At 39.0% G+C, this 26,945-nt stretch overlaps 2 protein-coding genes across 6 annotated transcripts in view; one reads left to right on the top strand and one right to left on the bottom strand.

Moving 5' to 3' along the window:
* On the bottom strand, positions 1-26,198 carry Dram2 (DNA damage regulated autophagy modulator 2). 4 transcript variants are annotated; one of them, XM_059266050.1, is made up of 11 exons: positions 26,053-26,194; positions 25,040-25,165; positions 24,125-24,195; positions 21,492-21,622; positions 16,253-16,397; positions 10,829-10,896; positions 9,253-9,392; positions 3,762-3,939; positions 2,922-3,004; positions 1,627-1,719; positions 1-1,121 (listed from the first exon to the last, which is right to left on the bottom strand). In XM_059266050.1, exons 5-11 carry the CDS (start codon positions 16,381-16,383, stop codon positions 1,014-1,016), a joined length of 801 nt encoding a protein of 266 aa, XP_059122033.1. In that variant the 5' UTR covers positions 16,384-16,397; positions 21,492-21,622; positions 24,125-24,195; positions 25,040-25,165; positions 26,053-26,194; the 3' UTR covers positions 1-1,013. The 4 variants fall into 4 exon arrangements, with proteins under 4 accessions (XP_059122033.1, XP_059122034.1, XP_059122036.1 ...); XM_059266051.1 differs by lacking the exon at positions 25,040-25,165; XM_059266053.1 differs by lacking the exons at positions 2,922-3,004; positions 3,762-3,939 and having other exon boundaries at positions 26,053-26,198.
* Positions 26,192-26,945, top strand: part of Cept1 (choline/ethanolamine phosphotransferase 1) — a 40,876-nt gene continuing 40,122 nt past the window's right edge. For both annotated transcript variants that reach the window (XM_059266048.1, XM_059266049.1), the window contains exon 1: positions 26,192-26,299. The gene's annotated coding sequence lies outside the window, so the exon portion shown is untranslated. The remainder of the gene's footprint in view (positions 26,300-26,945) is intronic.

Here is a 26,945-nt window from a genome sequence, read left to right as displayed (position 1 = left end):
TGTAGTGTAGAGTAACTTTTATTTGTTATTAATCGTATCTACTTTGGTTTACAGACTTTGCAATCTTACTTAGGAACATCAACCATTGTTTGTGTATTATCTACTATCACATTCATTTCTTCATTGTGTGTGCACATGTGCATATGGAGGTCAGAGGATAACGGTCAGAGGAGACTTTTCTTCCTTTTCCATTCTGCAGGTCCCACGTATTGAATTCAGGTCGTAAGGCTGGCAATGTCATCAGCCATTAACCTTTATTTTTATAGAGAACAAGATGGTGGTGTGTTTGCCACAATACCTCTTTCTTTCACTGGTAATTAAAAATCTAATCTCAGAGACCAGACTATGAAATTATTGCAAGTACATATGATAGATCTGTCAGTATTCATGTGTTTATGATCAAATAAATACCAATGGCTTTTTTTGTGTGCAAAATTGAAGCCATCAAAGAACTCACCTGAACTCAGGTCAGCTCTTATTTACAGAGGGGATTATACAACAACAACAGTATGACACATTTTTAAGCACAATAAGAAATGTATTAATAACGTAAAACTTCAACTTCAAACCCTGATTCTAAATGATCTTCTGACCAATGCTGATTATTATGGGTTATGGAAAATGTCTCTCATAAAAGTGCTCCTAACAAAAGATGTTTTTAAAATGACTTACAAAATATTTAAGGCCAGTTATATAGACAACTTGGTGTACTTCAGTCTGTTTTTCTTCTTCAATAAAATGGCAAACACTACAATGGTATTTTCCTTTGGTTTTATTTTCTGGGACTAAAAAAAAGTGTAGTCATAAATGTGTTTAGATGATCTTCTTACTGACATCATTTAAGAAAACTTATTAGATGGCTTATTACATTTCTCCTGATTATCATCTTTCATTAATGTCACTGTCAGCCTTGATTAACTATTTCAAATTTTCAGAGTATAATAAGCAATGTTTGTGTATCTTTCTCAAATCCCTGAGAATCATAGTTATCACAGAAGTATTTTACCCCTTCATTAAAAGTCTCTGGAAAGCAGTGGTGTTCTTTCACTGGTGACAGGGCAAGGGGCAGTGTCATAGAGGGTTAGTCCATGTAAATTGGCTTCCACCTGTAAAGTAATTTTCTGGAACAGAAAAGAAAATTATATAGAGCAGTCTGGTGCTTATGAGAGACTATCTCTTCACTATGTTCCACACGCTCCCTTATGCAGTCAGAGATAAAAACTGATCTAATGGGGAAGAGGAAGTCACTGCCACAGGCATCATCCTAGCACCAAGTGAAATGGGAAAATCACCTTATTGCCTCACTAAGTTTCCTGGTTTTCTTTTGCAGTTTTTTGTGAAACTATGTGTTAGGGCTGGGCCTAAGTGAATGCACCAGATTATAGAAGTCTATCAAAGAATTTCTTCAGATATGCTTTGCAATTCCACTAGCAAGGCTGAAATTTACTCACAACACACTACTTCCTCAAATCCAGAAATAATTCTACCAGAAGTTACTCTTCTATCACTTTCTCTGGTACCAGATTTTAAATTGCCCATTTTCAAAAAGGACAAGGAATCTGCCAATGACATATCCTGCTATTCCACATGAAGTTTTACTGAATAAAATTAAAACTATTTTCTTACCTGAAAATCACGAATGTAAGTCAGGAAAAAGCCGAAGAAGGAAAATGACATAGACCATTCTGCTGCAGTAGTGACCATGTGAAGCACATAACCCTTGAGTCAAACAGGAAAAACAGGATAGTTTTGTGAAGTTTTATTCACAATTATTCAAATAATCTACAGTATTTCTCAAATTAAGCAACATCAAATTCTTATAGACCAATTTTCCTTCTGAAAATCAACCTTTGAGGTTTGAATGTGTTTTGAGAACTGCAGTAGCTATTAGGAATATACCTCCTAAACCATACTAGATGTCTGAGTTTCACTTAGAGCAAATATAATTTCCACTAAATAACTAAGACAAAACAGAATCTACACTGTACAACCAAGGAGTTACTTCTTTCCCCTGAGCCATAAGATTCATAAATCAACACATGCAATCCTTACACTCAGGAGGCTGAGGGAAGATCACAAATTTAATGTCAGCTAGACCACAGAGTGAAATTAATTATCCCCCCGACCAAACAACAAAACAAGTTGTGCCTAGCTTTTACAAGACCCTTGGTTTGATGCCCAACACTGTAAGTCTTTAAAAAGTATATTTGGAGGGAGTCCGGGGAGATGCTCAGTTGTTAGTGCTTGTTGTGTAAATGTGAGGACCTTTATTCTCTCACCAGAACCACACAAAAAGCCAGTGTGTTGGTGCATGTGTCTGAGACCCTAGAACCAAGGAGGTGGAACCAGGCAGATTGTTGGAGCTTTGTGGCCAGACACCACAGCCACATCAGCGACCTCTAGGCCAGTGAAATACTCTGTCTCAAAAAACGAGCTGTATAGCACCTGAGGACTGACACCTGAGATTGTCCTCTGGCTTTCAGGTGTGTACACATATGCATGCGCGCACACACACAAAGTGTGCATGAGTGTGTATGTATCTGAATAAAATTCATAAAACGACACTAGGAAAAGTTCAAGAATATTTACTATAAACTTTCATAAGGACTATTTTTAGAGTTTTTATACTAACTTATAACATATGATACAAGGTTGGAGAGAGGCTCAGTGGTTAGAATGCTTGCTGCTCTTCCAGAGAACCAAGTTTGGTTCCCAGCTCCCATGTTGGGCAGTTCATATTTGCATGTAAATATAGCTCAAAGGGATCCAATGCCCTCTTCTGGTCTGTGTAGGCATCCATGCATACATGACATACAGATACACACAAATAAAGATAAATTTAAAATGAAAATAAATCCTTAAAAAAAAAAATCACACACACACACACACACACACACGTTTTATAGACTTTAAGCTCTTACTTTATCCTTAGGGTTCCAGTGTAGTTTCTGTACTACATCAGCACCAAAATCACTACTGTATAAAATTGATGAACAAGTCAGCACTATAAAAAAGTCAAGGAAGAATCTCAGAGACCTGAAGGTTTAAACCTGTAAATCCTAACCAAAAAGAAAAAAAAAAAAAAACAGAAAAACAAAAATCACTTTAAAGGCTAGCTTACACATTTGTTGCTATGGTCCAATCCTATTCCTTTAAATAACTAATGTCACATGGCAGTATTAAAACTAAAGATCTATCCAGAGGGCCCCCAGGAAATGATTTACACCATCACACTCTTTCTTCTTTGATCAAAAACTAGCAGCTCTACCATAAATTTCCACTGAATAATTTTCTGAAGCGAGCATAACAACTCTTACTTGATTTTTCTGAAGTATGACTATGCTAAACATTATTTTTGTTTCTGGATCATTTATTAATTTCAGTGTGAATTTCATGTACAACACTCTTTAGCCTAGAGTGACTTTAAAGGAGTGGGGGGTGCTGAAGTAATGCCTCAGCAGTTAAAAGCACATACATGTTGCTTTTGTAGAGGACCAATATCTTATTCCCAGCACCCACATGGTGTCTCACAACTATCCATAAGTTCAATTCCATGGTACCTGACACCCTCTTCGGATACTGCTCGCTACTAGGTTTGCACATGGTGCACATACATACATGTAGGTTAAAACCTACACACACAAAATAATCTAAAGATATTACAGTTAACAACCTGGTACTTACACTGTGCCTGTTGTACTCACTTGTCTTGTCATTCTATTCTCCTTGAATAGCAAACCACACTTTACAACAAAGGATACTGCTAAGTGCACTTACTCCACACCAGATAACCAGCAGCAGTCTGACCCAGAAGACTTGTTTGCTGTGAATTTTAGGTTGCATTTGGTAGGAAAGGATAGTCTGAACAAACATGTACAATGAACCCATACCAAAGGCAACCACACTTCCACATACATGTGCAACAAATAGTGTTGATTTCTGAGAAGCAGAAAAACGAAGTCAGTCAACCAGAGAAACTCACAACACATCAACAAATCATTTAAAAGCACAAGCCAGATAATTCAATAGGGCCAAGTGGGGAAGCTCTCTGGACTTCACAAATTACTTCCCCAAAGCACTGGAAGATTATAGTAAACCAGATGACTTCATTTGCCAGCAATAAAAATGGAAACAAGTATCCATGTATTTTTTTGTTTTATTTTTTAAAATTTTATTATTTATTTATTTTTTGAGACAGGGTTTCTCTGTGTAGTTTTGGTGCCTGTCCTGGGTCTCGCTCTGTAGACTAGGCTGGCCTGGAACTCACAGAGATCCGCCTGCCTCTGCCTCCTGAGTGCTGGGATTAAAGGCATGCGCCACCACCGCCCAGCTTGTTTTACTTATTTAACATTTTTATTGGGTCCTATTAAGTGTCAAATACTTTTTAAAGCCATTCATATGCAACTGAATGAAATAGACACGCAGCCCTCACAGTTTATATTCTGGTGAACGTACACAAAAATAAATAATAAACTTCAGAAATAAGGACATTTCATAGTAAAGTACTAAATGGTAATAATAATAGAAAAAGGCAAGTAGGTTAAAGAGCAGAGAGCTAGGCATATCAGGGGAGGAGAGTTTAAATTTAAATGTAATTTAAGGCCTTCATGGCACAAGTTTGTTGTTGATTATGCCACAGGGATTATTATTAGTTTGTATTGATTATTCCACAGGGATTACTATAAATTACAATGTTTTCACCTTATTTATTTACATTCAATTTCTAACATCATATGTTCCATCTGTTTAAAAGTGACAATTGTCAACCTCAAATTTCTACAATCAATTTTTTAAATCAAATTTTGGCTGAATCACTATTTTTGTTTTGTTTTAATTGGTGGTGTTTGTGCTTCCTTTGGTAGAAAAGGCACATCCAATACTTGGCACCAAGGGAGAATAATGACTAAGAGAACAAAGGAAGGGCAGGATTCAGGTTCCTTCTTTTGCATCAGCTGTATAATCCACAAATCCAATTGATTTGGTATCTCTCAAATGATTGCTACAAGTGATTCTAGATGTATAGAAATCAGAGATTTTGATTTCTCAAAGGTACCAGTTTCTTTTCTCAGTGAGAGAGAGCTAGTTGCTTGAAGGCTTGGTTATTGTATCTGATAAAGCTAAATACAGACATGGCCCAATCAATGTCAGTACACAGTTCCTTAACAAAATCCTTGAATTAAAGGCAAAAACTAAGGAAAAGAGGGAAAGTATTTGTATAAAAACTGAAATGGAGGCGTATAAAATTAAGGAAACAGGGAAGAAAGAGGACGGTAAGGAGGGACAACTAACACTACCAGCCACTTGAGGGGCCTTACAGAAACCTACTATAGTAGAAGCTTCTTAAAATGTATACGTATATGAAAGAAATCTAAATGGAATCACCAAATAACAGGGGAAACAAAGCCCCAAGAAAACATCGCTTGCCATCAAGTGAAACCTCCAGTGTCAGGAAAGATTTACATCTAATTGAGTTGTTGGCTAAATGGGCCCCATGAGAACCCCCAAACCATTCAGGCTATTACCAAAGCAACTGGTTGCTCTCCACAAACTGATGGTAAGGCCCTATTGCTGAAGACAACACCTACAAGTCTCACTGAACATGGAGAAGCCATGCTGTTACCTAACTAGAGCCTTTACACCTACTGACTATGTTCATGGTACTGAACGGTACTCTGCATGCTACCTAAGGAGAGACATAAATACCAATCCAGCTCAAATCCTTCATTCTACAATGGTGACCTGCCTGAAAGTTACACTGGTTCAACTGTGGTACAAAAGTTCTAGGAGTAATCAACCACTAGCTGATTGGATTTAAGATCCACTTCATGAGATAGAACCCATGCCTGACACTGCTTGGGTGGCCAGGAACCTGAGAAGAGATAGGTCATGGACCTAGGGGAAAACCAAATACTACTGCTCTACTAAAGGGACATAGCAATAAAAATGACTCTTTATGACATTCTGCTATATTCACAGGTCAGTGTTTCACTCATCTATACTCAGAGAAGCTTCCTCCTGCAGGAGATGGGAACGAATACTGAGACCTACAATTGGACAATATGCAGAGAGTAAGAGACCTTGGAACACTAAGTCCCAAATGGGATGTCTTCATCAAACCCCTTCCCTCAGGGTCAGGGAACTATGTAGACGAGGAGATAGAAAGAGCACTAAAGCCCGTGGGGATAGAAGGAATCAAGGGAACAGTGCTTTCCAGACACAACAGAACTGACACACATAGCAACTCACAGACTAGCAGCATGCATGGGGTCTGGATAGGTCCAAGCCAGATGGGGTTCCAGCACTGAGAGGGGAAGTAGATATGTGCCCCCAGCCTTAACCAGAAAGCTATCTCAAATTAACAACTGCTCACAAACGAAAAATTAATTTTCTCCAATGCAGTTTAAGTGGAGTCTCTGCTAGGTATACAAAGCACACTTAAGGGCAGGCCCCATGCTCAGAAGTAGATAACCAACACAAAACAAACATAATGGTATTTTGGATTTTTTTTTTTTTTTTTTTTTTTTTGTCTCAATGCTTTGTTTGGACATTTTTTACCTTACTGGTCTTTTGTTTATGTTATGGTTCCCAATTTTGTGTTTAAATGAATTTTGTATGTTTAAATGGCCCACGTGTGTACGTGTGTGCATGCGTGTGCATGTGCGTGCGTGTGTGTGTGTGTGTGTGTGTGTGTGTGTTTCTCCTACTTTTTCTGATTTTTTGTTTGTCTTATTCTGGTTCATTTGTTTTTTGTTTTTTCTTTTGCCTATTTGTTTTCTACAGAAAGAAAGAAGGTGTGGAGTTAGAGAGCTGGATGGGTGGAGAGATGAGGAGGATCTGGGAGGAGATGAGGGAGGGGAAATTGTGATTAGAATATGTTGTATAACAAGAAAATTATTTTCAATTTTGAAAAGTTCAACAATATAAATGAGAAGTTTTCAGCTTATTTGTATAAATAAACTAGATATTAAAAAACAAACCTGCGCCGGGCTGTGGTGGCGCACGCCTTTAATCCCAGCACTCGGGAGGCAGAGCCAGGCGGATCTCTGTGAGTTCGAGGCCAGCCTGGGCTACCAAGTGAGTCCCAGGAAAGGCGCAAAGCTACACAGAGAAACCCTGTCTCGAAAAACCAAAAAAAAAAAAAAAAAACAAAAAACAAAAACAAAACAAAAAAAACCCTGCAGCTTATTATATCTAGTTTCATAATTTTAGAAACTGGGAAACAAAAGAAGAAGAGCTTAAGGTTACTGAAGACCGTTGGGATGAGATGCAAATGCTCTGGACCAGCCAGCCATATAGAAGAGCATGGAAGAGAATCAGCCCTACTAATACCTTGACTTTGAGAGATTAAGTTTCTTTTTGAGGCTATCCAATTCCTGGTATTTCATATGACAACCCTAGAAAGCTAATCCTTATCTCCCTGTTTACCAATCCCTTCCAAACCTCCTGAAGGATAAATCTCCCAGAAGGGAAACATTCTTGTAAGTGGACACTGAGGATCCTTACCACTCATTATCCATTTTGTTGAATATTACATACACACTGTTCAAAGGCATTCAATTTATATTAAATTATATTTTCAAGTACCACATTCTAATAAGTGTTGGGCTTCCCCTTGAATACAAGCAACCATATGATAAGAGATCTTTTCCCCAACCTTTTTAGTACTTTCATTGTTTCTCAAAAAGTTCCTAAATAACTAATGAGAGCTTGCCACACTAAGTAGTGTGCTAGGTGCTGGAGCTACAGTGGTGAGCAAACCACTGCACTTATAATTAATGAGACATACACCAATAATAATAATAATAATAATAATAATAATAATAATAATAATAGGAAAATGGAAACAACTACTGATTAAAAAAAAAAAACTAGACCCCAGTAAGAAGTATAAAGGATGAGCTTTCCAAGACTAGAGAATATAAAAAGAGAAAACTCAGAATATATTGCAGTAGAACCCAGGAAAAAGATTTCCTAGGAAAATGTAGTCTACACTGAGGTCTAGATCTTAGGATTGAGGCTTGTAGCATGCTCAAGTACCTATGTAAAGGAATTAAATAAACCTGTTTTATTTAAGGAACAACAACAAAATGGGCCAGCATTATATACAGTGGCAACGTTAAGAACACAGTGATAAAAAAATGAGGCTAGAGAACCAGATTAGAGAGGACTTTTAATCAGATTAACTATCTGAGTTTATCAAATTATTCTTTCTTAATGTAAATTCTTTGGAGCTTTAAGCGGGACAAAAGAAAATAATTTTTTTTTTTTTTTGAGAATTGAGTACAGGAAAGTTAGAGTGAATATAGATGAACAATTCCTTCAAAAGGAATTGGCAGGAAAGGAAGGAGAAATGAAAATAATGAGAAGCAGAAGCATCTAAGAAATATTTATGAGGGAAATCAATTAAGTCATCATCATATTCAAAATAGTGCTAAACTTTCCTCCAAGCACCTCCCCTAAAAAAATTATAAAGGAGGATAAAAGGTAGGTGATAATATTCACCACTTAAGTGGCAAGACCTTACATAGGGAAGAAGGGGAGCAGGTAGATATTTGGGTGATGTTAGTATCTACTGTGGTGACATTTTGTTTGTGCTCTAACAAATAAAGCTGTAGATCAGAGGGCAGAGCTAGCCACTAGGTAACCATAGAGGCCAGGCAGTGGTGGCACACACCTTTAATTCCAGCACTTGGGAGGTGGAGACAGGAAGTGATATGACTGGGCAGAGAGAGGAATATAAGATGGGAGGAGACAGGAGCTTGACCCTTTCAGGCGGAGAAGTTGGTGAGGTAAGAAGTGGCTGTGGCTTGCTCCTTTGTCTCTCAGATGTTTCAGCATTTATCAAAAGAGAGTGATCTGATCCGAAATGATAAAGCCAAGAGGACTAGTCTGGTGATGTGAATTAGAATGAATGCAGAAAACAAAACACAAAGCTTAGATCCACAATGTGTCACTTACAATGTGTATCAGTTTTGTCTTATCTTGAGGTAACCTCCAACAAAGTATAATGAAGTCCGTCTAGTAAGTATCCTGATTGTGTTAACAAACAGTTCTAAGTGTTCATGTTTGTTCAGACCATTGAATACAGGTTACTCTAATAGTGAAAGTAGCTGTTTCTAAAATGGTCAAATACATCTTAATTCTGTTAAGTGAAGAGGCAGGAGCAGCATGTGACTGAACAGCCCAGCTTTTCATTTCACCACAGACACCCAAGCATTTTGGGAAAATAGCCATGCTTGGTTAAAAACAAACCTGGAAATTTGCCACAAAAGAAAGTCCTACACAACTCAGTATCCCAAGTACAAGGCCAGCTTTGTTGAATTTGATGATAAGGTTCTCTTCAGGATTCAATGCTTGAACCTGTTTGTAACGAACATACATGGTAGCAAAACCTGGGAAAAGAGAATGTGAAAAACAAAGAAGTAATGAGTAACCAGGGGAATAAAATTCCAGAGAAGAGTTCACAAAGGTCAGCTGCTATCCAGAAACACAGTCTGTCCTTTGAACATTAACTTGAAAGAACACAAAAACAGGTGTAGATTTTAAAGAACTTTTATAGTCATACCATAGAACTACTTGAATCTCTGTACACCTGAGCAAGACATTTGCCTTCCCTGGGCCTCACGTCTGCAGCTATTTAGTATAAAACTTTGAAAATAAGTTTGATGTCTTTTGAAAAAAAAAGCTCTTATGATATTCTTATTAAACCCATAATGTTTTTAGGTTCAGCATCAAAATCAACAGTAGAATCCAGATGGGACATGCATAGATAAAACAAAAAGTTTCCCTCCTCATTTTTATACTGTTTTAGTTCAGGTTACCATAGGTAGGCTCATGTAGGCACAGCAGTCAGTTACACAGGAAGATAGAGGCTGCTTTACATACTCATGTTTCAAGGAAGGGCCAAATCAAATGTTCTATTGCAGAGTTATTGCCAAACAACTCAGGAGAATAATAAATACGACACATAAACGCTTTGTGGATATGTTTCTGAAGAGTGTAAAGAGAAAACATATTTTTATAAATTATTTTTCCTAACTCCTATTTTTTCAATGTTCTGCTACATTTATTTATTTATTTTGTGTGAATGTGTGTGTGTAAGCCACTAGACAGTCTTTGGGAGCGGATTCTCTCCTTTCCCCAGGTAGGTTCTGGGGATCGAACTCAAGGTCATCAGGCTCAGTGGCAAGTACCTTTACCTCCTGAGCCATCTCACCAGTCTTAATTTCTTTTTTCATGCAAGAAAATAATATGTATTGAATTGACAGATGAAATTATTCTAAATGACCAAATTTAATGATAAAATATTTTACTAAATTAATAATAATATGTTTCACAAAAAGAGCTTGAATATAATATACTATAGTAAATTCCATAGCATTAGAATATTAATCAAAAGTGAAAACGTAATTCCATCTCTACGCTTAAACTGTTTTTCATGAAAGAACTTAGTAGTCGTCAGTTTTACCTACAGTTCTTGATTTCACACTGGTTGTTCTCTATCTAAGAGAACCAAAGAAATGTTTGGTTGTGTTTGGAACCTCTGTTTAGATAAGAAGTCAAATAACCACATAATATTTCTTCAAAGTGTATTTCTAAAGTTTGACATTTCTACCTTTTTTTTTTCTTGGAAGGCAGAAACGCTTACCACTATATAACCAAGAGTTTTCTTTTTTTTTTTTTAAGAACATAACTACAATCCATAATTTAGTAGTAACACATTCTCAACTATAAATAGAAAGTAAGCAGTGATAAAATTTTTAAAGAAGAAAATATCAATTTGACTATTCATTTGAGGGCTAAAACCATTCTCACTTCCATTACCTACCTAAAACTGCAGCAATATTTAGCATTGCTCCAAAGAGGCATCTTTCTGGAGCTACTGTACCAGTGTCACTGAAAGACAAAAAGAAAGTATGTAGGCTTCTTACACTAAGTACCCTACCACACCTAACAAGGGCTACTTTAAAACCCTTTATCTTTTCAAAGCCCCTCAACTCAACTCATACATTTATAAGGAGAACCTAATTTGAGTTTATAAATATCTATCTACCCTTTTTCTATCATTTCAGCTCTTTTTATTTCCACATAGCAGAAATAAACAAAAACCAATTTAAAAAAGGATTATTCTTTTTTTTTTTTTTATTTTGCAATACAATTCAGTTCTACATATCAGCCACGGATTCCCTTGTTCTCCCCCCTCCCGCCCTCCTCACCTTTCCCCCAGCCCGCCCCCCCATTCCCGTCTCCTCCAGGGCAAAGCCTCCCCCCAGGACTGAGATCAACCTGGTAGACTCAGTCCAGGTAGGTCCAGTCCCCTCCTCCCAGGCCAAGCCAAGCGACCCTGCATAGGCCCCAGGTTTCAAACAGCTGACCCATGCAATGAGCACAGGACCGGGTCCCACTGCCTGGATGCCTCCCAAACAGATCAAGCCAATCAACTGTCTCACCCATTCAGAGGGCCTGATCCAGTTGGTGACTCCTCAGCCATTGGTTCATAGTTCATGTGTTTCCATTCGTTTGGCTATTTGTCCCTGTGCTTTATCCAACCTTGGTCTCAACAATTCTCGCTCATATAAACCCTCCTCATTCTCGCTAATTGGACTCCCAGAGATCCACCCGGGGCCTAGCCATGGATCTCTGCATCCAGATCCCTCAGTAGTTGGATGGGGTTTCTAGCACGACAATTAGAGTGTTTGGCCATCCCGTCACCAGAGTAGGTCAGTTCGGGCTGTCTCTCGACCATTGCCAGCAGTCTGTTGTGGGGCTATCTTTGTGGACAATAACTGATGGATGGTGTTTGAAAAGTATTTTTAATATCAGTTGATGAACAGGTATTAATTGAAGTATAGGCAATCAACAACAGGTACAAAGAGACAAGAGCTATGAAAGGGCCAGTGCTGCTTACAGAATATTCTGGTAAGGCTGATGCATTGATATATTTGTGCCTAATTTTAGATAAGTGCAGAATGTGCATTTAACATATTAAGAATAATCCTAGGAACTTCAGATGCTAGGATTATTCTTTCATAGCTCTTGTCTCTTTGTACCTGTTGTTGATTGCCTATACTTCAATTAATACCTGTTCATCAACTGATATTAAAAATACTTTTCAAACACCATTCATCAGTTATTGTCCTATAGTTAGGGTTTTTACTACTGTGAAGAGACACAATGGCCAACTCTTAGAAAAACATTTACTGGGGCTGGCTTACAGGTTCAGTTCATTATCATCATGGCAGGAAGCATGGCAACATGCAGGCAGATATGGTGTTGGAGAAGGAGCCAAGGGTTTTACATCTGGATCAGCAGGCAGCAGGAAGAGAGAGTGACACTGGGTCTAGGTTGAGATTCTGAAACCCCAAAGCCCACCCCTGGTGACACACTTCCTCCAACAAGGCCATGCCTCCTAGTAGTGCCACTCCCTATGGGTTTATGGGGGCCATTTTCATTTAAACCACTGTAGTTATCATTTCTGGGACAGGAGTAGAGAGGATAAAAAAGTCTGACAAAACCTACATCCTCATGAAACTCACATTCAGGACCCATTTTGAGCATCTTCTTACTTTTAACCTTTGACTAGTCCTCTAGTAAACCATAACTGACAACACTCTGTCCAGGATCCTCAAAACCACTTACTACAATGCATTTCAACAGATCTTTTTACACTCTTATCCTCCAGGACACTGAGGACTACCGCACAGACCAAGATAGAAACAAACCATTTAAAAACTGTAAATCTTTCAATACATTCTTTTATCTCCTTAACACTATTTTTTTAAATCTACTAACTGGAACTATTCATTCATTCCCAGCTTTGCTGGATCAACACAAGGATGAAATAAAATGTGAGGTAATGCATGTAAACTGTCCAGCAGAGCAGAGACATCCAATAAGCATTACTGCCTTTCCTTTCTCTAAAACTACTACAAAGATTAAAAAGACCAAGTTGTTAGTCTTGAAATAAAGTATTACAGATTATTACTGCCCTGATACAGCAGCCACTATTACACCTTTAGGGATATCTTTGCCATGTTGGTCATTGTTGTGGTTTGTAGGCATCACAACTGGGTAGGACTATCGATTGCTTTTCTCCTTTTGCAGCTTGCACAGCACATTCTAGTACTATGAAAGCTGGTCCTCAAGGAGGAGGCTTCCAGGTCAGATTCAGCTTGAATTCTTAGTCCTGTGTCTAAAGTGCATGGGTCTTCAGCAATAGGGACTTACCTTCACATTCTGTGAGGCAATCAAGAGCAACAGCAATAGTTTGTACTCTTTGGGGAGTTGCTTGGAATCCCCTGACCAACAGCACAAAGGAAGGTTCTCATGCCTATACTTGGGTTTTTGCTAGGTAGTCTATGGCTATTGCAGGGAGAATCCTATCACTCCATGTGGCTAATTTTCATTTAAACTACATATTGGTATATACATACAGTTATATATATTATATGTAAGTTCAGATAAACATAAACTAATGAGTCTATATGGCTTTTTCAAACATCTACCAAGTTATTTATTCTTCCTCCCCTCTCTTCTCTGTATTGCTCCCATACCATTTTTTCCCTTTTCACAGGTCCTGTATCTTGCTACTCCTCTCTCTAGAGCTCCTTACTTCCCATCCATAGTCCCTTTTTCACTTTCTTGGTTTCTGCAATTGCTCCAGGATATGTACTCACATCTGAAGATTTGGAGCTAGGAACTTCAGATGAGAGAGAATATGCAGCATTTTTTTTCTGGGTCAGGATTATCTAACTCAATATAGTCTTTTCTGGCTTGATCCATTTACCTGAACATTTCATAATTTCATTTTTCATTACAGCTTAATAGTATTTTACTGTGTATTTGTACTATGTTTTCATTATCCATCCATTCATCAGTGGAAGGACATTTAGTTGCTTCCATTTCCTAGCTCCTGTAGATAGACTGTTAATAAACATGGCTGAGCAAGTATCTGTGGAGCAGGATGTCAAATCCTTGAGCAATAGGTCAAGGAGTGGTTTAGCTGGGTCATATAGTAGATTTATTTTTAGCTTTGTAAGAATTCTATACATTGTTTTTGCAGTCCCATAAATAGTAAATGAAGGTTCACCTTCCCTACATCCTTGCTAGCATTTGTTGTCAGTTGTTCTTAGCCATTTTGACTGCTGTATGATGAAATCTTAAAGGAGTTTTAATTTGCATTCTCTATTGTTAAGGATGTTAAGTACTTTTGGAGAAATTTCTTAGCCATTTTTATTTCTTTTGAATTCTGTTCAGATCTATAGCCTATTTTTAATTGGATCTTTTTTTGGCTTTAATTTTTTTACTTGTTTGCATATTTTGGATATTAACCCTCTATCAGATGTATGGCTGGTGAAGATTTGCTCCCACTGTGTGTACTCCTCTTCCCTGGACTGACTGTTTCCTTTGCTGTACAGCCCAATGGCTGGCACCCCATCTGAAGCACACTACTTATAAACTCACTTTGGAAGTGAATTTTGCATTTGTTTATGTCCTTTGGGGCTGTAACTGTTTGAATAGCACTCACAAACCAAAAGGAAATCCTTTTGTGGCATATTTAGCTTAATTTACATCATGACGATCAAAGAAATGAGTCTGAGTAGGGAATAGGTACAACTTAAATATCTTACTTTAGAGAAAGAGCTCAGAGTAAAACAGAGCTTTTTATCAGAAAAATAAAAGCAGAAGGAAATGGGGTGGGTGGGGGGGCCGGGAGAGTATCCAGGGAACTTGGAAAGATCACAGACAAGACTGACAGAGAACTGAAACACTCAAGACACTCATTAGCTCCTAGGTTACAGAAAGCTCTGAATGCAAGAAGATAAGTTTTCAGAAGGGGAAATAAAAAATGCTGACAGACCCTCATCAATTTCAAATATGCACCTTCTTGCAGAGTTACAACTACATTACTCGCTGCTTCAATTTTAAAAAGATGGGATGAGCAGAGCTAGAAAGGTGGCTCAGAAGTTAACACCACTTGCTGCTCTTATAAAGGACCTGGGTTCAGTTTCTAGCACTTACATGGCTGTTTCCACTCCTCTGTAACTCCAATTCCAAGGGCTTTGATGCACTAAACTGGCTGGCATCAAGCATGTACACATACATTGTGTGATAAACACTCATAATAAAAGTGGTTATAAACACAGTACATGCAACACCCATAATTAAATTGTTAGTAGTTTTGAAATTTCAAAAATATAACTATTGATACTCATTTTGTCAGAAGTATCTAGCCAGCAGGTCATGAAAAGTAATAACACAGTCCCTAGAGTAAAACTGTAGGTATAAATCTTGGTTCCATCACTGAATGAGTTGTGTATCATTGAGCAAAACACATACCTTTCCAGGACCTTACTTCTGTGATATAGCTACTGAGGGTGTTCAAGGTTTAGTCTACAGGGAAGCATTATGCGTAGTTGGTGGGCTCTTTAAGATGTTAGGCCCAGTAAGAGGTCTTTAGGTCATTGGGCATGCACATTTAAAGGGAATTACAAAGCTCTGGCCTCCTTCTTGCTTGCTTTGGTTTACAGGTCATGAGGTGAGTGCTTCTGTTCCCTATGTACTATTGCCATGACATTTGTCTTGTCCCAGGCTCAAAGCAAGAGGACTGATTAATCATGGTCTGATACCTCTACAACTGTGAGACAAAGCAAACCTTTTCTCCTTTAGTTGGTTATTTCAGATTTATATTACAGTAACAGAGGATGACTACAAGGCCTTTCTTCTTAAATGGGGATAAATTTCTCTACCTCACATGGATGATCTAAGGACTCGATTACCCAAGGCATGAAGAGGACTTAGAACATTACCTTGTCACATAATAAATCAGTAACTATTTGCCAGTACTACTACATTTTCCTAATATTACTATTGTTTATAACATTTTTGAACTTTAAGAGGAAAGTAATTCTAATTCTAATTTCTGAAGCAAGCTCAAGCACTTATTTAAAAGACAAGTTACTAAGAGATTAGCATCTATGACTCATCCCACTGTTCCAATTTTTCTCCATTGCATGGAGAAAATCAAATGCAAGTTCTATTTTATGTTCCCTTTGCTATAACGGCAGCATAAAAACTTGAATTTTCAAATGGAAATTGAAAGGCCATATTCAATGAAAACTACGAACTAGTCATAAAGACTCTCCGTGGTCTGGGAAAGTAGCTTGGTGGCAAGGCACTTACCTGGACCTGTGTTCCAATCCCAGTCTTGAAGCTGGGGGTTACTTCTAAATGACCAATATGTTTCACTGACCTGATATAGGGCAATGCAGGGTCAACATGGTGGAGTGTTATTGCAGTGATGTATGAGAATACGAAGGTAGCAAACGTCCAAATTACAAGTACTGATGGCAGGAAACTGAGGCCTTGCTGAAACCACCACATTTCAAACAGGTTGTCTACAGCAGAAAATACAAATGAGAAACAGTAATGGATAAGTTTTCCCACTCGTTGTTAGCCACTCACTCCCTAAAACTTGTATTCTTGATGTGCAAGCATCCCCACACCTGTATGTACTCCTATCCCACAAGCCTCCTCACCATACCATTCCAGCACCACCTCTTCATTTTTTCAGAACTAAGACTTACCCACTGGCCACAGCCGGAAACTTGCTTCCTACCTCATCATTTCACACATAACTAAGTCCCAATCCTGACTCTTCTCCTACTATTTCTGTGCAGTCTACCTTCTCTCTCCATCTTCACGGCTACTACTCTACCTAAACTGCTATTATCTTTGACCAGATTATTAGAATAACTTTCTAACTGGACCTTGTAAAAAGTATAAAGCTACCCTTCTGTATCATAAGCACCTCAATGATAACAAAATACAAAAATGTTCAAGTCCTTCATACAAAATGCATAGGATTTGCCTATAATCTACATACACCCCATACACTTTAGGTCATGTCTATATTATAATAATGTAAATCAATTAAGGCAGTTGTTACAATGTATTATTCAGACACTAAAAATATCCTTACATCTACAATACAGCTAGTTTTTTTCCCCTAATATTCTCAACCTACAATTGGTCAAATCAGTGAATGTGGTCTTCTGTTTTCTGGGGAAAAGAAAGCTACTAAAATCTTTGTAATCTCTAGACTGGCAAATGTCTTATATACTGATGAGTTGGCTGGGCAGTGTAGCCCCTAACCATCCTTAGAAGGAAAGACTGAGGCATGATGAGAAGTTTGGGATTTTTCATACATTTCATACATTTCATACAATCATGCCTCTATAATGCAGTTTCAGTTCAAAATCCAAAAGAGACAAATCAGTTGAACAAAAGAAGTGGTGGAGGATGCCCATAATCCACAGTATAAATGCCAGCACAGAAGACATCTAGATGAGGGGAAGAGCTCTTGAGCTGAAGTGGGTGGTAGAGATTGTCAATTTGTGCTATATTCTACAGCAGACCCATAGTTTCTCTGGTCAGGCTTTTTGGACCTCATCCCTCTCATGCAGGCCCTCATGGTAAACAAGAAATGTGGTATTTGGAGCCAAACACATTTTTTTCCCTTTGTCAGCCAAGTTGAACCTAAAACCTTGAAATCCAGAGGTCAGTGACTCTCCACCTCAGTCTCAGCCTGCCTGTCTATGTATGTGTCAGTGTGCTACTCTTTCTCTGAAACAAGGTCTCAAGCATTCCAAGCTGGCTACCTTAATTGTTGGGATTCCAAGCGTATACCACACCATACCTGGTTGCTCAGGTTCTGAGGATCAAACCCAGGGGTTCGGGTATACCAGATAAGTCATCTACCAACTGAGCCGTATCAGCTTCTCAAGAAGATAGGGTCCAGAGTTTGACTTGTGACTATGGATGGTAGAGAGAAGACAGCAAAGGACAGTAGGACTTAGGGCTATCCCTGATCACAGTTCTGGTTTCCTTATCAAGACCAATGAGTGGGAGCACTGCAGCCAGAACAGGATGACAAGAAAGGCATCTGCTAGTAAATCTGCCCAAGCACCAGGGCTTCCACTGTGATCTACAGTAGCCTGGAGAACATGGGAAGTTGATAGGCAGAAAGCTTACAAAAGGCTATGTTGATGGTAAAGGGGAAGTAGAGGAATATTTGCATGACAGCAGAGTTCCCATGACTGAGATGCAGCTGCTCTGCTATTTCAAGAAACTTTTCTTTATTTCCCTACACAGAGAGAAGAACTACTTGCTGGACCTGCCTGTGAGCAGTATGTCCATGGATGGTACAAAATTGAGCCACCTGGGCCCCAAGGTGCTCAGTAAACTAAGTGTCAGAAGAATACAACTATCCAGAAGCGTGGGTTCGGTGACTGCAGACACACCGCAGAGGAACACACTGCCTACCTGAGGCTATCATCACCTCCACACCTACTCTACACACTTTTATTTTTAATTATTTTATGTGTATGAGTGTTTTGCCTGCATATATGTCTGTGTATGTGTCCCCGGTGCCTTGAGAGGTCAGAAGAGAGTGTTGGATCCCTTGGAGCTGGAGTTACAGTTAGATGGTTGTAAGCTGCTCTGTGGGTGCTGGGAATTGAACCTAAGTCCTCTTCTCCTCTGGAAGAACACCCAGTGCTCTGAACGGCCTAGTCATCTCTCCAGCTCCAATCTCTACACATTTTTCACGTCTAGCTCTAGCTAAATGTCCTTTCTGTTTCCAGCAGCAGCCTGTACATCACCAACAACAACACTGATCACACTGAATAGTAACATCTTGTTTGGTTTTCCTTTCTTATTAAACTTCAGTTTGAGAAGAACAAGAAAGAGTTGTTTTAGAAGCCAGAAACTATTATATTTCCAGTTCCTATATGAAGAGTCAAAAAAAAAAAATCACTTAAATACATACTATATGCCATTTTCTCCTTAAACTCTAGACTGAAGATGTTATATACTAACAAGTCAAGAATGTGAATTATCTCTTCATTTACTTAGTTTTAGAAATTTAATTGCTAAAAATATAAATACTTTAAAATTAAAATTGTTCCTAGTAATTCTCATCAACTTTGTAAATACCAAATCAAATTCCTTGAGTTTGAATAATGCTCTACAATTTCTACTTCCTCGTCTCAGCCTGACTTTCCCAATGATGAAATCTCAGCCACTTGCAACTTATCATCTGTTTCAATCATATGACTAGTTGCAAAATAAGTATATTTATATTGCTAAGTAAGTTTCTTTTCCTTTGTTCTAAAAAGCTACCAGTTTAAGCTTGATTCAAGTAATTTCCTGTCTAAACTGTCATAATCTCCTAGGGTTTTTCTCTTTTCTACCAGTCCTTAATGTTCTATCAGCATTTTCAATTATCTATTTATTCTTCTTGCAAATTCCTTGCCAATATCCTCTAGGTGCTTTTTCTAGAGTAGGTTTTTGAGAGAATAATCCTGATAGTTACATTTCCTTAGTGAGCTCTTAAATGCTATTTTAATTCCTGTTTCCAAATAGTTCTTCTCTCAAGTCTGCAGGAATCCAGTTCTATTATTTGTTGGTTTTGCCAAGTCTTACATGTGCTTTTCTTAGAGCTTGACCTCTTAGAAACCTGCAATATGCCAGTATATAGTCTCTAATATTTTTTGAAACCGTTTTTTCTCCCCCCACCCCCAATTAGATAAAGCCAACTAATCTTTATTCACCAAAGGAATAAAGACAACATAATCAAGCAAAGGCTATCATGTACACAAAAGGTACTGGACCAACTTGTCCTATCTATGAAATAATAAGCCATACACTATACTTCTATAAATCATTAACTCAAAATTGATCATAGAATGTCCTATGAAATGACAAAACTACATTAACTATAAAACTTCAAAATGAGAAAAATCTACATGATTTCTTTTTTTAATCCTAGACTTGCTAAGAACTCCCTATATAGTCAAGAAGGTTTATGATTTCATAGGCATGTGCCATTACATCTAGTTTATGCAGTACTAAAAATCTAACCCAGTGTTTCCTGCATGCTAGGTGCTCTACAAACTGAACTACCCTCCCAAACCTCTTCCATGTTTTTCATGGCTTCCAACTATGAGCTTGTATTTGTGGGATCTTAAATCTGAAAGTATTCTAAACTCTAGCTTCTTAAACTATGGGCCATGAAAAAAATCTGGTAACAGGAAAAGGTTTCTGAACATGCAACAGTAATCCAAATTCAACAGTGTGATGAGCCCAGAAACACCTGAGGGTGTTTGTCTGGGCGTGTATTACACAATTTCTGTGCAGTCTTGGCTCAGATCTCACACGGTATACTTTGCACCATGTACTCACTATCAGTGAACACTGCCTGAAGCACCTTAATCATATTCAAAGCTACTGTGTGTTAGGAATCAGGTTTTAGTGTAAATACAAAGTTTTCTGTTCTTAAAGAAGCATATGGTTTAATTACAGAAAACAAATATTTTCATATTTTCCTGTCATTCCTCAGTGTGTAGTATATCTTGATTGAAATGGTTTGAATATTTGATTTTAAAATTTCAGATTTACAGATTTGAGCCAAAACAAACAAACAAACAAACAGTCATTAAATGATTTCAGTTTGGCATTAGGAAAATCTTGCTAGCAAATGAAATGGTCCTAAATGGACTTCTGCCACCTAGCATGACATATTTATGCAAAGGAGCATAAATGGGATAAAATAAAGTCTATTAACTCTGAAAAACACAGAGGATGTACTTTGCCCTATAGCAGTGGTTCTCAACCTTCCTAATGCTGCAGCCCTTTAACACAGTTCATTTGTGGTGAGCCCCAGCAATAAAATTATTTTCTCTGCTACTTCATAACTGTAATTTTGCTACTGTTATGAACTGGAATGTAAATATCTGTGTTTTCCGATGGTCTTACACAACCCCTGTGAAAGTGTTGTTTGACCCCAAAGGGGACATGACCCACAAGTTGAGAAACACTGCCCTAGAGTGTCAAATATTCAGTGACTTAATAGTTAATATAAAATTAAACAAGTTTATTCGCCACATTAGCACTCAAATTTGCTACGATCTTTCATAAATGGTAAAACTATATGTTTACCAAAGAACTGTTTTAAAATAAATTTCTTATGATTTTATTATGAATGTTTGATTTACTTACCTAGTTCATGTATCTATATACCCAACATCATGTAAAAATTCCTTTGGTGAGAAAGAGTTATGAGTGAAAAAAAGTTTAAAAGACCAGTTCTAAGAAACTTAATGGTGAGTTTGAGTTCCAGAATCCACATGGCAGAAGGAAAGAACTGACTCCTATATGCTGTTCTCTGACAGGCACATGTGCACCATGACACACTTGAACAGGAACATGCATGTATACACACACACACACACACACACACACACACACACACACACACACACACGGGGGCGGGGGGGGGGGGGGGCCGGGGAGGGAAATTAAGGATGAATTGTTTCAGGGAGAGAGAAATTAAGGATGAATTATCAAGGAGAGTCTGTATTTGATTTTGCTAGGCACATGGACTTATTACTAACCTGGGCCAACTTTGTGTTAATCCTTGGCTTACTAACCTGGGCCAACTTTGTGTTAATCCTTGGCTTCTAGTTTTTCAGTCCATGTAGACTGCGAGCTTGAACTTTGAATCAGTGATGGTAGGCTTTATACAGTTTCCAGTCCTCAGCTGGCGTCTTTATTCTTCCACCTGGACATGTGGAGAAAACAAAGTTCAGTGATCTCTCTTTGCCAAGAGGGAGAGATTTTTCTGGCCCTCCATTCACCGAGTATGTGTAGACATAGATCCTGACTAAATTTGTTAAAAGGTAGTTCAGAGGTTGTGAGTTATGTAATTATGAGGAAATGTTTGTATTTTATCTTATGAAAATATTATTCACTGAAATCTTAATACCATTTGCATAAACCATAAGCATGCTGTGTAGATCATGTAACCAGGAGATCTAGGTATGAATCCTCCCTTCCTGTTCCAGTAGGAAGCAGAATTGTATTCCTTGTCCTTCACTGTTCTTTTTAAGTTATAAGCCAAATGCTTACAAAGAAGATAACAGCTAGTTTATCTCTCTTGCTTCAGTTCCTTGTTTTGACTTTTCAGTCTGGAACATTTCCCTTTCCTTGTTCTAGGAAATGTGGTTGGTTAACATAAGGTTTTACCATTCGGTTCTGGTTGGCCTGGAATACACTATTATCTGAGTTACTTCAAACTTCAAATCCTCCCATCTGACCTCCAAGTTCTGGGATTACAGGCATGAGCCACCATGCCTGGCTGAGGAATTCCATTTTCTTTCATAGAAACTGTGTTTTGTATTTAAAAAGCTAACATGAATTATTCAGAATTTAGGTGTTTGGGTAAAAGGTATGCTCAAAACATTTTGCTCATCCCACTACTAGTATCCCACTCTTCCCCATTTTACTATTTTTTACTTCTAGATCCTTCTTAATATTTAAAACAGCAAAGGGCTGGAAAGATAGTTCAGTTTAACCCAGAATCCATGTAAATAAAGCCAGGTGTGGCAGAGTGCTTGTAATTCTAGTGCTGAGGAGGAAGAGGCGGGTACTGGGGCTCATCAGTCAGCCTAGCCTACATGGCAAATTCCAGGCCAGTGAGACATTCTACCTTTGAAAAGGTAGATGACACCTGAGGTTGTACTCTGTCCTCAACAACCACTTGCATACATGTGCACCACCACATACAGAAACACACACACACACACACACACACACACACACACACACACACGGCAGAAATACTATCTTCTACACACACAACCTTTGCCAATCTCTTTGCATGAAAAAGTAAGCACTTGCTGAGAAAATTTGACTTGCACATCTCTAGCTCTTTAATTCTATCATATGAACATTTATGAAGGTATGTGAAGTGAATGAGAGAGATTCCATGTCACCAACTGCAAACACAAGGACTCACCCACCATCACTTAATACTTGTTGAAAGAACAAAAAACTGACATCATCTTAACTCTAGTAACCGGTCTTGTATTTTCTATTTCAATAAGCAGCATTATCATTTTTCTCAGATTCCTGGACTTCACAGTAACTCCTGCAGAGTAGGCTCTCTGCAAAATCTCATATGCTATCACTAAATAATGGCAATTCTATTTCTGTAAGTTATTTATTCCTTTCTTTCATCCTTCCACTCATTGTAAAGTGTAGCCACTCTTGTTTAGAGTCTCCATTCCTGGATGGACTGCTTTTTTCCCCCTCTCCATCTATACAATCTGCATTTCCAAATTAACCATTCCCCTACATAACAGTTTTTTAAAAGCAAAACTACGTGAGACTGGGCAAGCCTCAAAACTCATCTGAGCCAGTTTCTCTTTTGAAAATTGGAAATATTTTCAGCACAGATTGCCCATCCAAGCAGTAGTTACTAGAAAGGGACATGCAGTTATTCAAATGAATATATAATAACATTCCAAATTTCAGTTTCTATGTTGTATTCATCACAGTTCAAATGCTCAGAGCCAATCTAGTGGCTAGCAACAAGACAATAAAAGTACAGAACGTTTCCTTATCATGGAAATGTTCTACCAGACTGTGCTAGATAGTTATTACAGAAGTTACTGTGACAACAAGGAAAGAACTCAACACACTGGTGATATATAACCAGTAGTAGCTTTTAATATTGTCAAATACTTTAAAAGTACATCTGTTTATGTGGTTTTGTGTGTGTGTGTGTGTGTGTGTGTGTGTGTAGGGGTGTACATGCCATGTGGCCAGAGAATAAATTTCAGAAATCAGTTTTCTCTTTCTACTATGTGTGTGTCGGAGGGAATGAACTCAGGTCTTCAGAGTTGCTGGTGATTACGTTACATGCTGAGCCATCCCAAAGCCCCAGTACTATTAGTTAAACAGTTTAAAAGAACAGCTGTTTCAGTGAGGTTTACTAAAATACTAAATGAGATAATAAATGTTAGGTACTATTATTATTATTACTATTATTATTATTATTTTTGGTTTTTCAAGACAGGGTTTCTCTGTGTAGCTTCACACCTTTCCTGGAACTCACTTGGTAGCCCAGGTTGGCCTCGAACTCACAGAGATCCGCCTGGCTCTGCCTCCCGAGTGCTGGGATTAAAGGCATGCACCACCACCGCCTGGCTAGAAATGTTAGGTACTATTATAAGTGGTTATTAAATATTTGCTCCTTTTTACAATGTGAAAGATAAATTACCTATTTTATGAGTTCTCAAAATTTCAATCTTCAGAACTTCCCAAACTTGTTCCTTTTGTAAATCCTGAAATCTATATACATAGAAAATATGTTATTATTTCAACTACATGATTTTAAGAAACACAATTCTTAGCCAGTGAACAAACAGTATCTGTAGCCTGAACATTAGAATGTAGTATTATAAGCAAACTGCTTTTCATTAAAGAGCTGATGCCTGAAATTTTTAATATCAGTGATGTACCAGCTGTAATTAAGAAAATGTTTTAATTGTAGGAAGTCAATTTTCTTATTGTTTGGCACAGAAGACACATTTCCCTAACCCCTAAACACAATGTGGTTTTTTTTTTAATCCCAAAATTATGACTTTCTAGTTATTGGATTTCAGGCAAATTACTTAATTTCTGAGATACAATGTTCTAATTTGAAATATAAGTATAAAATACTATAATAATTTATCAATTTTTAAGTCATAACTACCTATACTTGGCTGTGTATCAATTTCTTCGAGGTATGATATATTTATATATTTAGGCTTTGAAGATTCTAGTTGTTTAAACTGACAGTTTAGAGGCAAGGCAGGGCTTAAAATACTTTAACAGTCTGCCAGTGACAACTAAGAAACTAAAATACACAGGATGGGTAAGGAAGACTACTAATTGTCCATGCACCTTCACCTCCAAAAGTTAAAGTATGAGACCAATTTTAGATCAAGTAGATGAGAATTATAATGGTTCACCATTTTAGGAGTTAAAACATTCAAGAACCCTTTTAAAGACATGGGTAGAGTGTTTGCAAAGCAAACAAGAGGACTTAAATTCAATTTCCAGTACCAAAAAAAAAAGCTTTAAAATTACTTGAAAATATAAAACTTTAGACAACAGTAAGAATTTTAACAAATTGTTTTGTATATCTCACCCATCTTCTCTGTTTTCTTTGAAGTTCAGTGAATCAGAAATCCAGTTACATTTTTTTTCACAAACATATAAGAGCCACTGGTAATAAGATGAACTTCGTTATGTTGTCCCTTCTAAGTGGTGACAGCTAAAGAATAATAAAAATGTAAACTCTGGATGTTCCAAGTGAACAAACAGGAAGTTCCAGTTTTTCAGAGGTACACAGAACCATCAGGTCCCAAAGCATTAAAATGACTATTTTCCTGAACTCTAATATGGCCTCTTGACAAATGTAATATTTTCTAATGGCTAATCCTAAATCGTCTAGTTACAGGGCCGAGAAATGAGTATGAATTCTTTATAAATTAAAATTGGGAAATCGGGAGAACTTATTCCTGTTTCACTGTTTTTCAAAGGACCGAGGCTGTCAGGATTCACAGGACTAGTAATTTCCTTTCAGCTAGGGACCACTCCCTGAAACACAATCATGGGTTGTAGACTGAGCTCTGTGTAAATAAATACAAGGTCACACCACTCATCTCAGTTTCGAACTTCCCCAGCCCCCACCAACTAGAAACAAGGGCTCAGGAATGACAAAAGGTACTCAAAGTTTTCCTTAGCTGCTTCAACAAAAGCTGAGTGTTTAAGACACTTTTTTTTCTTTCTCCCTCTCACACCGCCTTCCTCCCAAGTCTTGTAGTACAAGAGCTTCGCTGTGCCTGGGACAAGGAAAATATAAGCGACGCCCTTGGCACGAAGCACCACTTGGGGGCATAGAGGTACCGAAGAGAGAAAAAGTGGGGTGCGGAAACCTCAGCCTAGTTGTCATCCACCACGAAACGTGGGTTCCCGGGAGGTGGCCCTCGAAGGGTCAAGTGCACGGCGAAGCTCACGCAACCAGGTTAGGCGCGCGCCCCGCGTGGCGATAGGGACTCGCGCTGCGCCCTCGCCTGACACTTGAGAGCCTATCTTCCGACGCAGCCTCCAGCTAGACACCCCCGCTCCGGGCTAGGCCAGCCATTCTCCTCCACCCACCTCTGGGTCTTCCTTTCCGGTCCAGGACCCGCCAGCTCCGGCCTCAGGATGCAGAACCAGACCGCTGCAGGAATCAGGGCGGAGCCCCGGGGCGCGCTCCCAAGCAGCACGGAGACGCGCAGCAGGCTTTTCTCCGCCACCGCTTTACGGCAATCGTGAAAGTGTCGTGAACGTGCTGCTGCCTATCAGTCACTCAGTCGGCTGGGCTCGGAGTTGCAATTTCTAGGCTTGTGCTTGTTGGGTCGGGGTAAGGCTGCGGGGGCCCGGCCTGGGGAAGCGGCGGGGATGTCGCGGACGTGGTGGGGTGCGTTTCTCCCGGCAAGAGGGGAGCGAGGGCAGGAGGCTGTGGGCTGGACGTAACTGGGTGGCTGCGGACAGACTAGTTGAGGCAAATGCCGTCCTTGCTGGCGCCGGGTGGCCTCGCGCGCGGCGTTGTGGGGAGGGCGGGGGCGACTCTGGCTGTCCCGAGAGCTCTAGAGTCGGAGGTGGAGGGGCGCCTGCGCGGTGTGCGAGCCTCGGGTCGCGGGAGGCAGCACCCACCCCAGGGCGGCCCAGGGCGAGCCAAGGGCTGGGGCGCCGGCCGCGCGGAACCGACCTTGCCTGGCAGGTCCACACCCTCCTGGCCCGGTGCTGCCAAGTCCAGGAACCGAACCGTGCAGCATCCTGTGCCGTCTTTGCCTTGAAGCCTTTGGAAGGCGGTGGTGATGTTTCCTGGCTTGGGCCACGCTTCTTGTTCAGCAACTTTTCTAGAAATTTCAGCCCATATTGACAAGCTCAGAGATTGCCAACTAGAGTTTATTTCAGTCTCGTTCTTAGAAGGAGGTTGCCGGGGTTTGCCTGTGTTCCCAGGAACGCTTGGCTGAACCTCAAGCCTTATATTTTACCGAGTTTGA

Source organism: Peromyscus eremicus, chromosome 6, assembly GCF_949786415.1.
Source record: "Peromyscus eremicus chromosome 6, PerEre_H2_v1, whole genome shotgun sequence".
NCBI lineage: Eukaryota > Metazoa > Chordata > Mammalia > Rodentia > Cricetidae > Peromyscus > Peromyscus eremicus.
This window is presented reverse-complemented; position numbering and strand designations above follow the sequence as displayed.

Excerpts from the sequence above, each read along its gene's own strand:
- Dram2 (XM_059266050.1), bottom strand. The coding sequence starts at position 16,383 with ATGTGGTGGTTTCAGCAAGGCCTCAGTTTCCTGCCATCAGTACTTGTA. Across the intron at positions 9,393-10,828 it reads AAATATTGCTGCAGTTTTAG|GTTTTGCTACCATGTATGTT; the intron begins GTAGGTAATGGA and ends CTCTTTTCCCAG. Across the intron at positions 1,122-1,626 it reads CTTACATTCGTGATTTTCAG|AAAATTACTTTACAGGTGGA; the intron begins GTAAGAAAATAG and ends TTTCTGTTCCAG.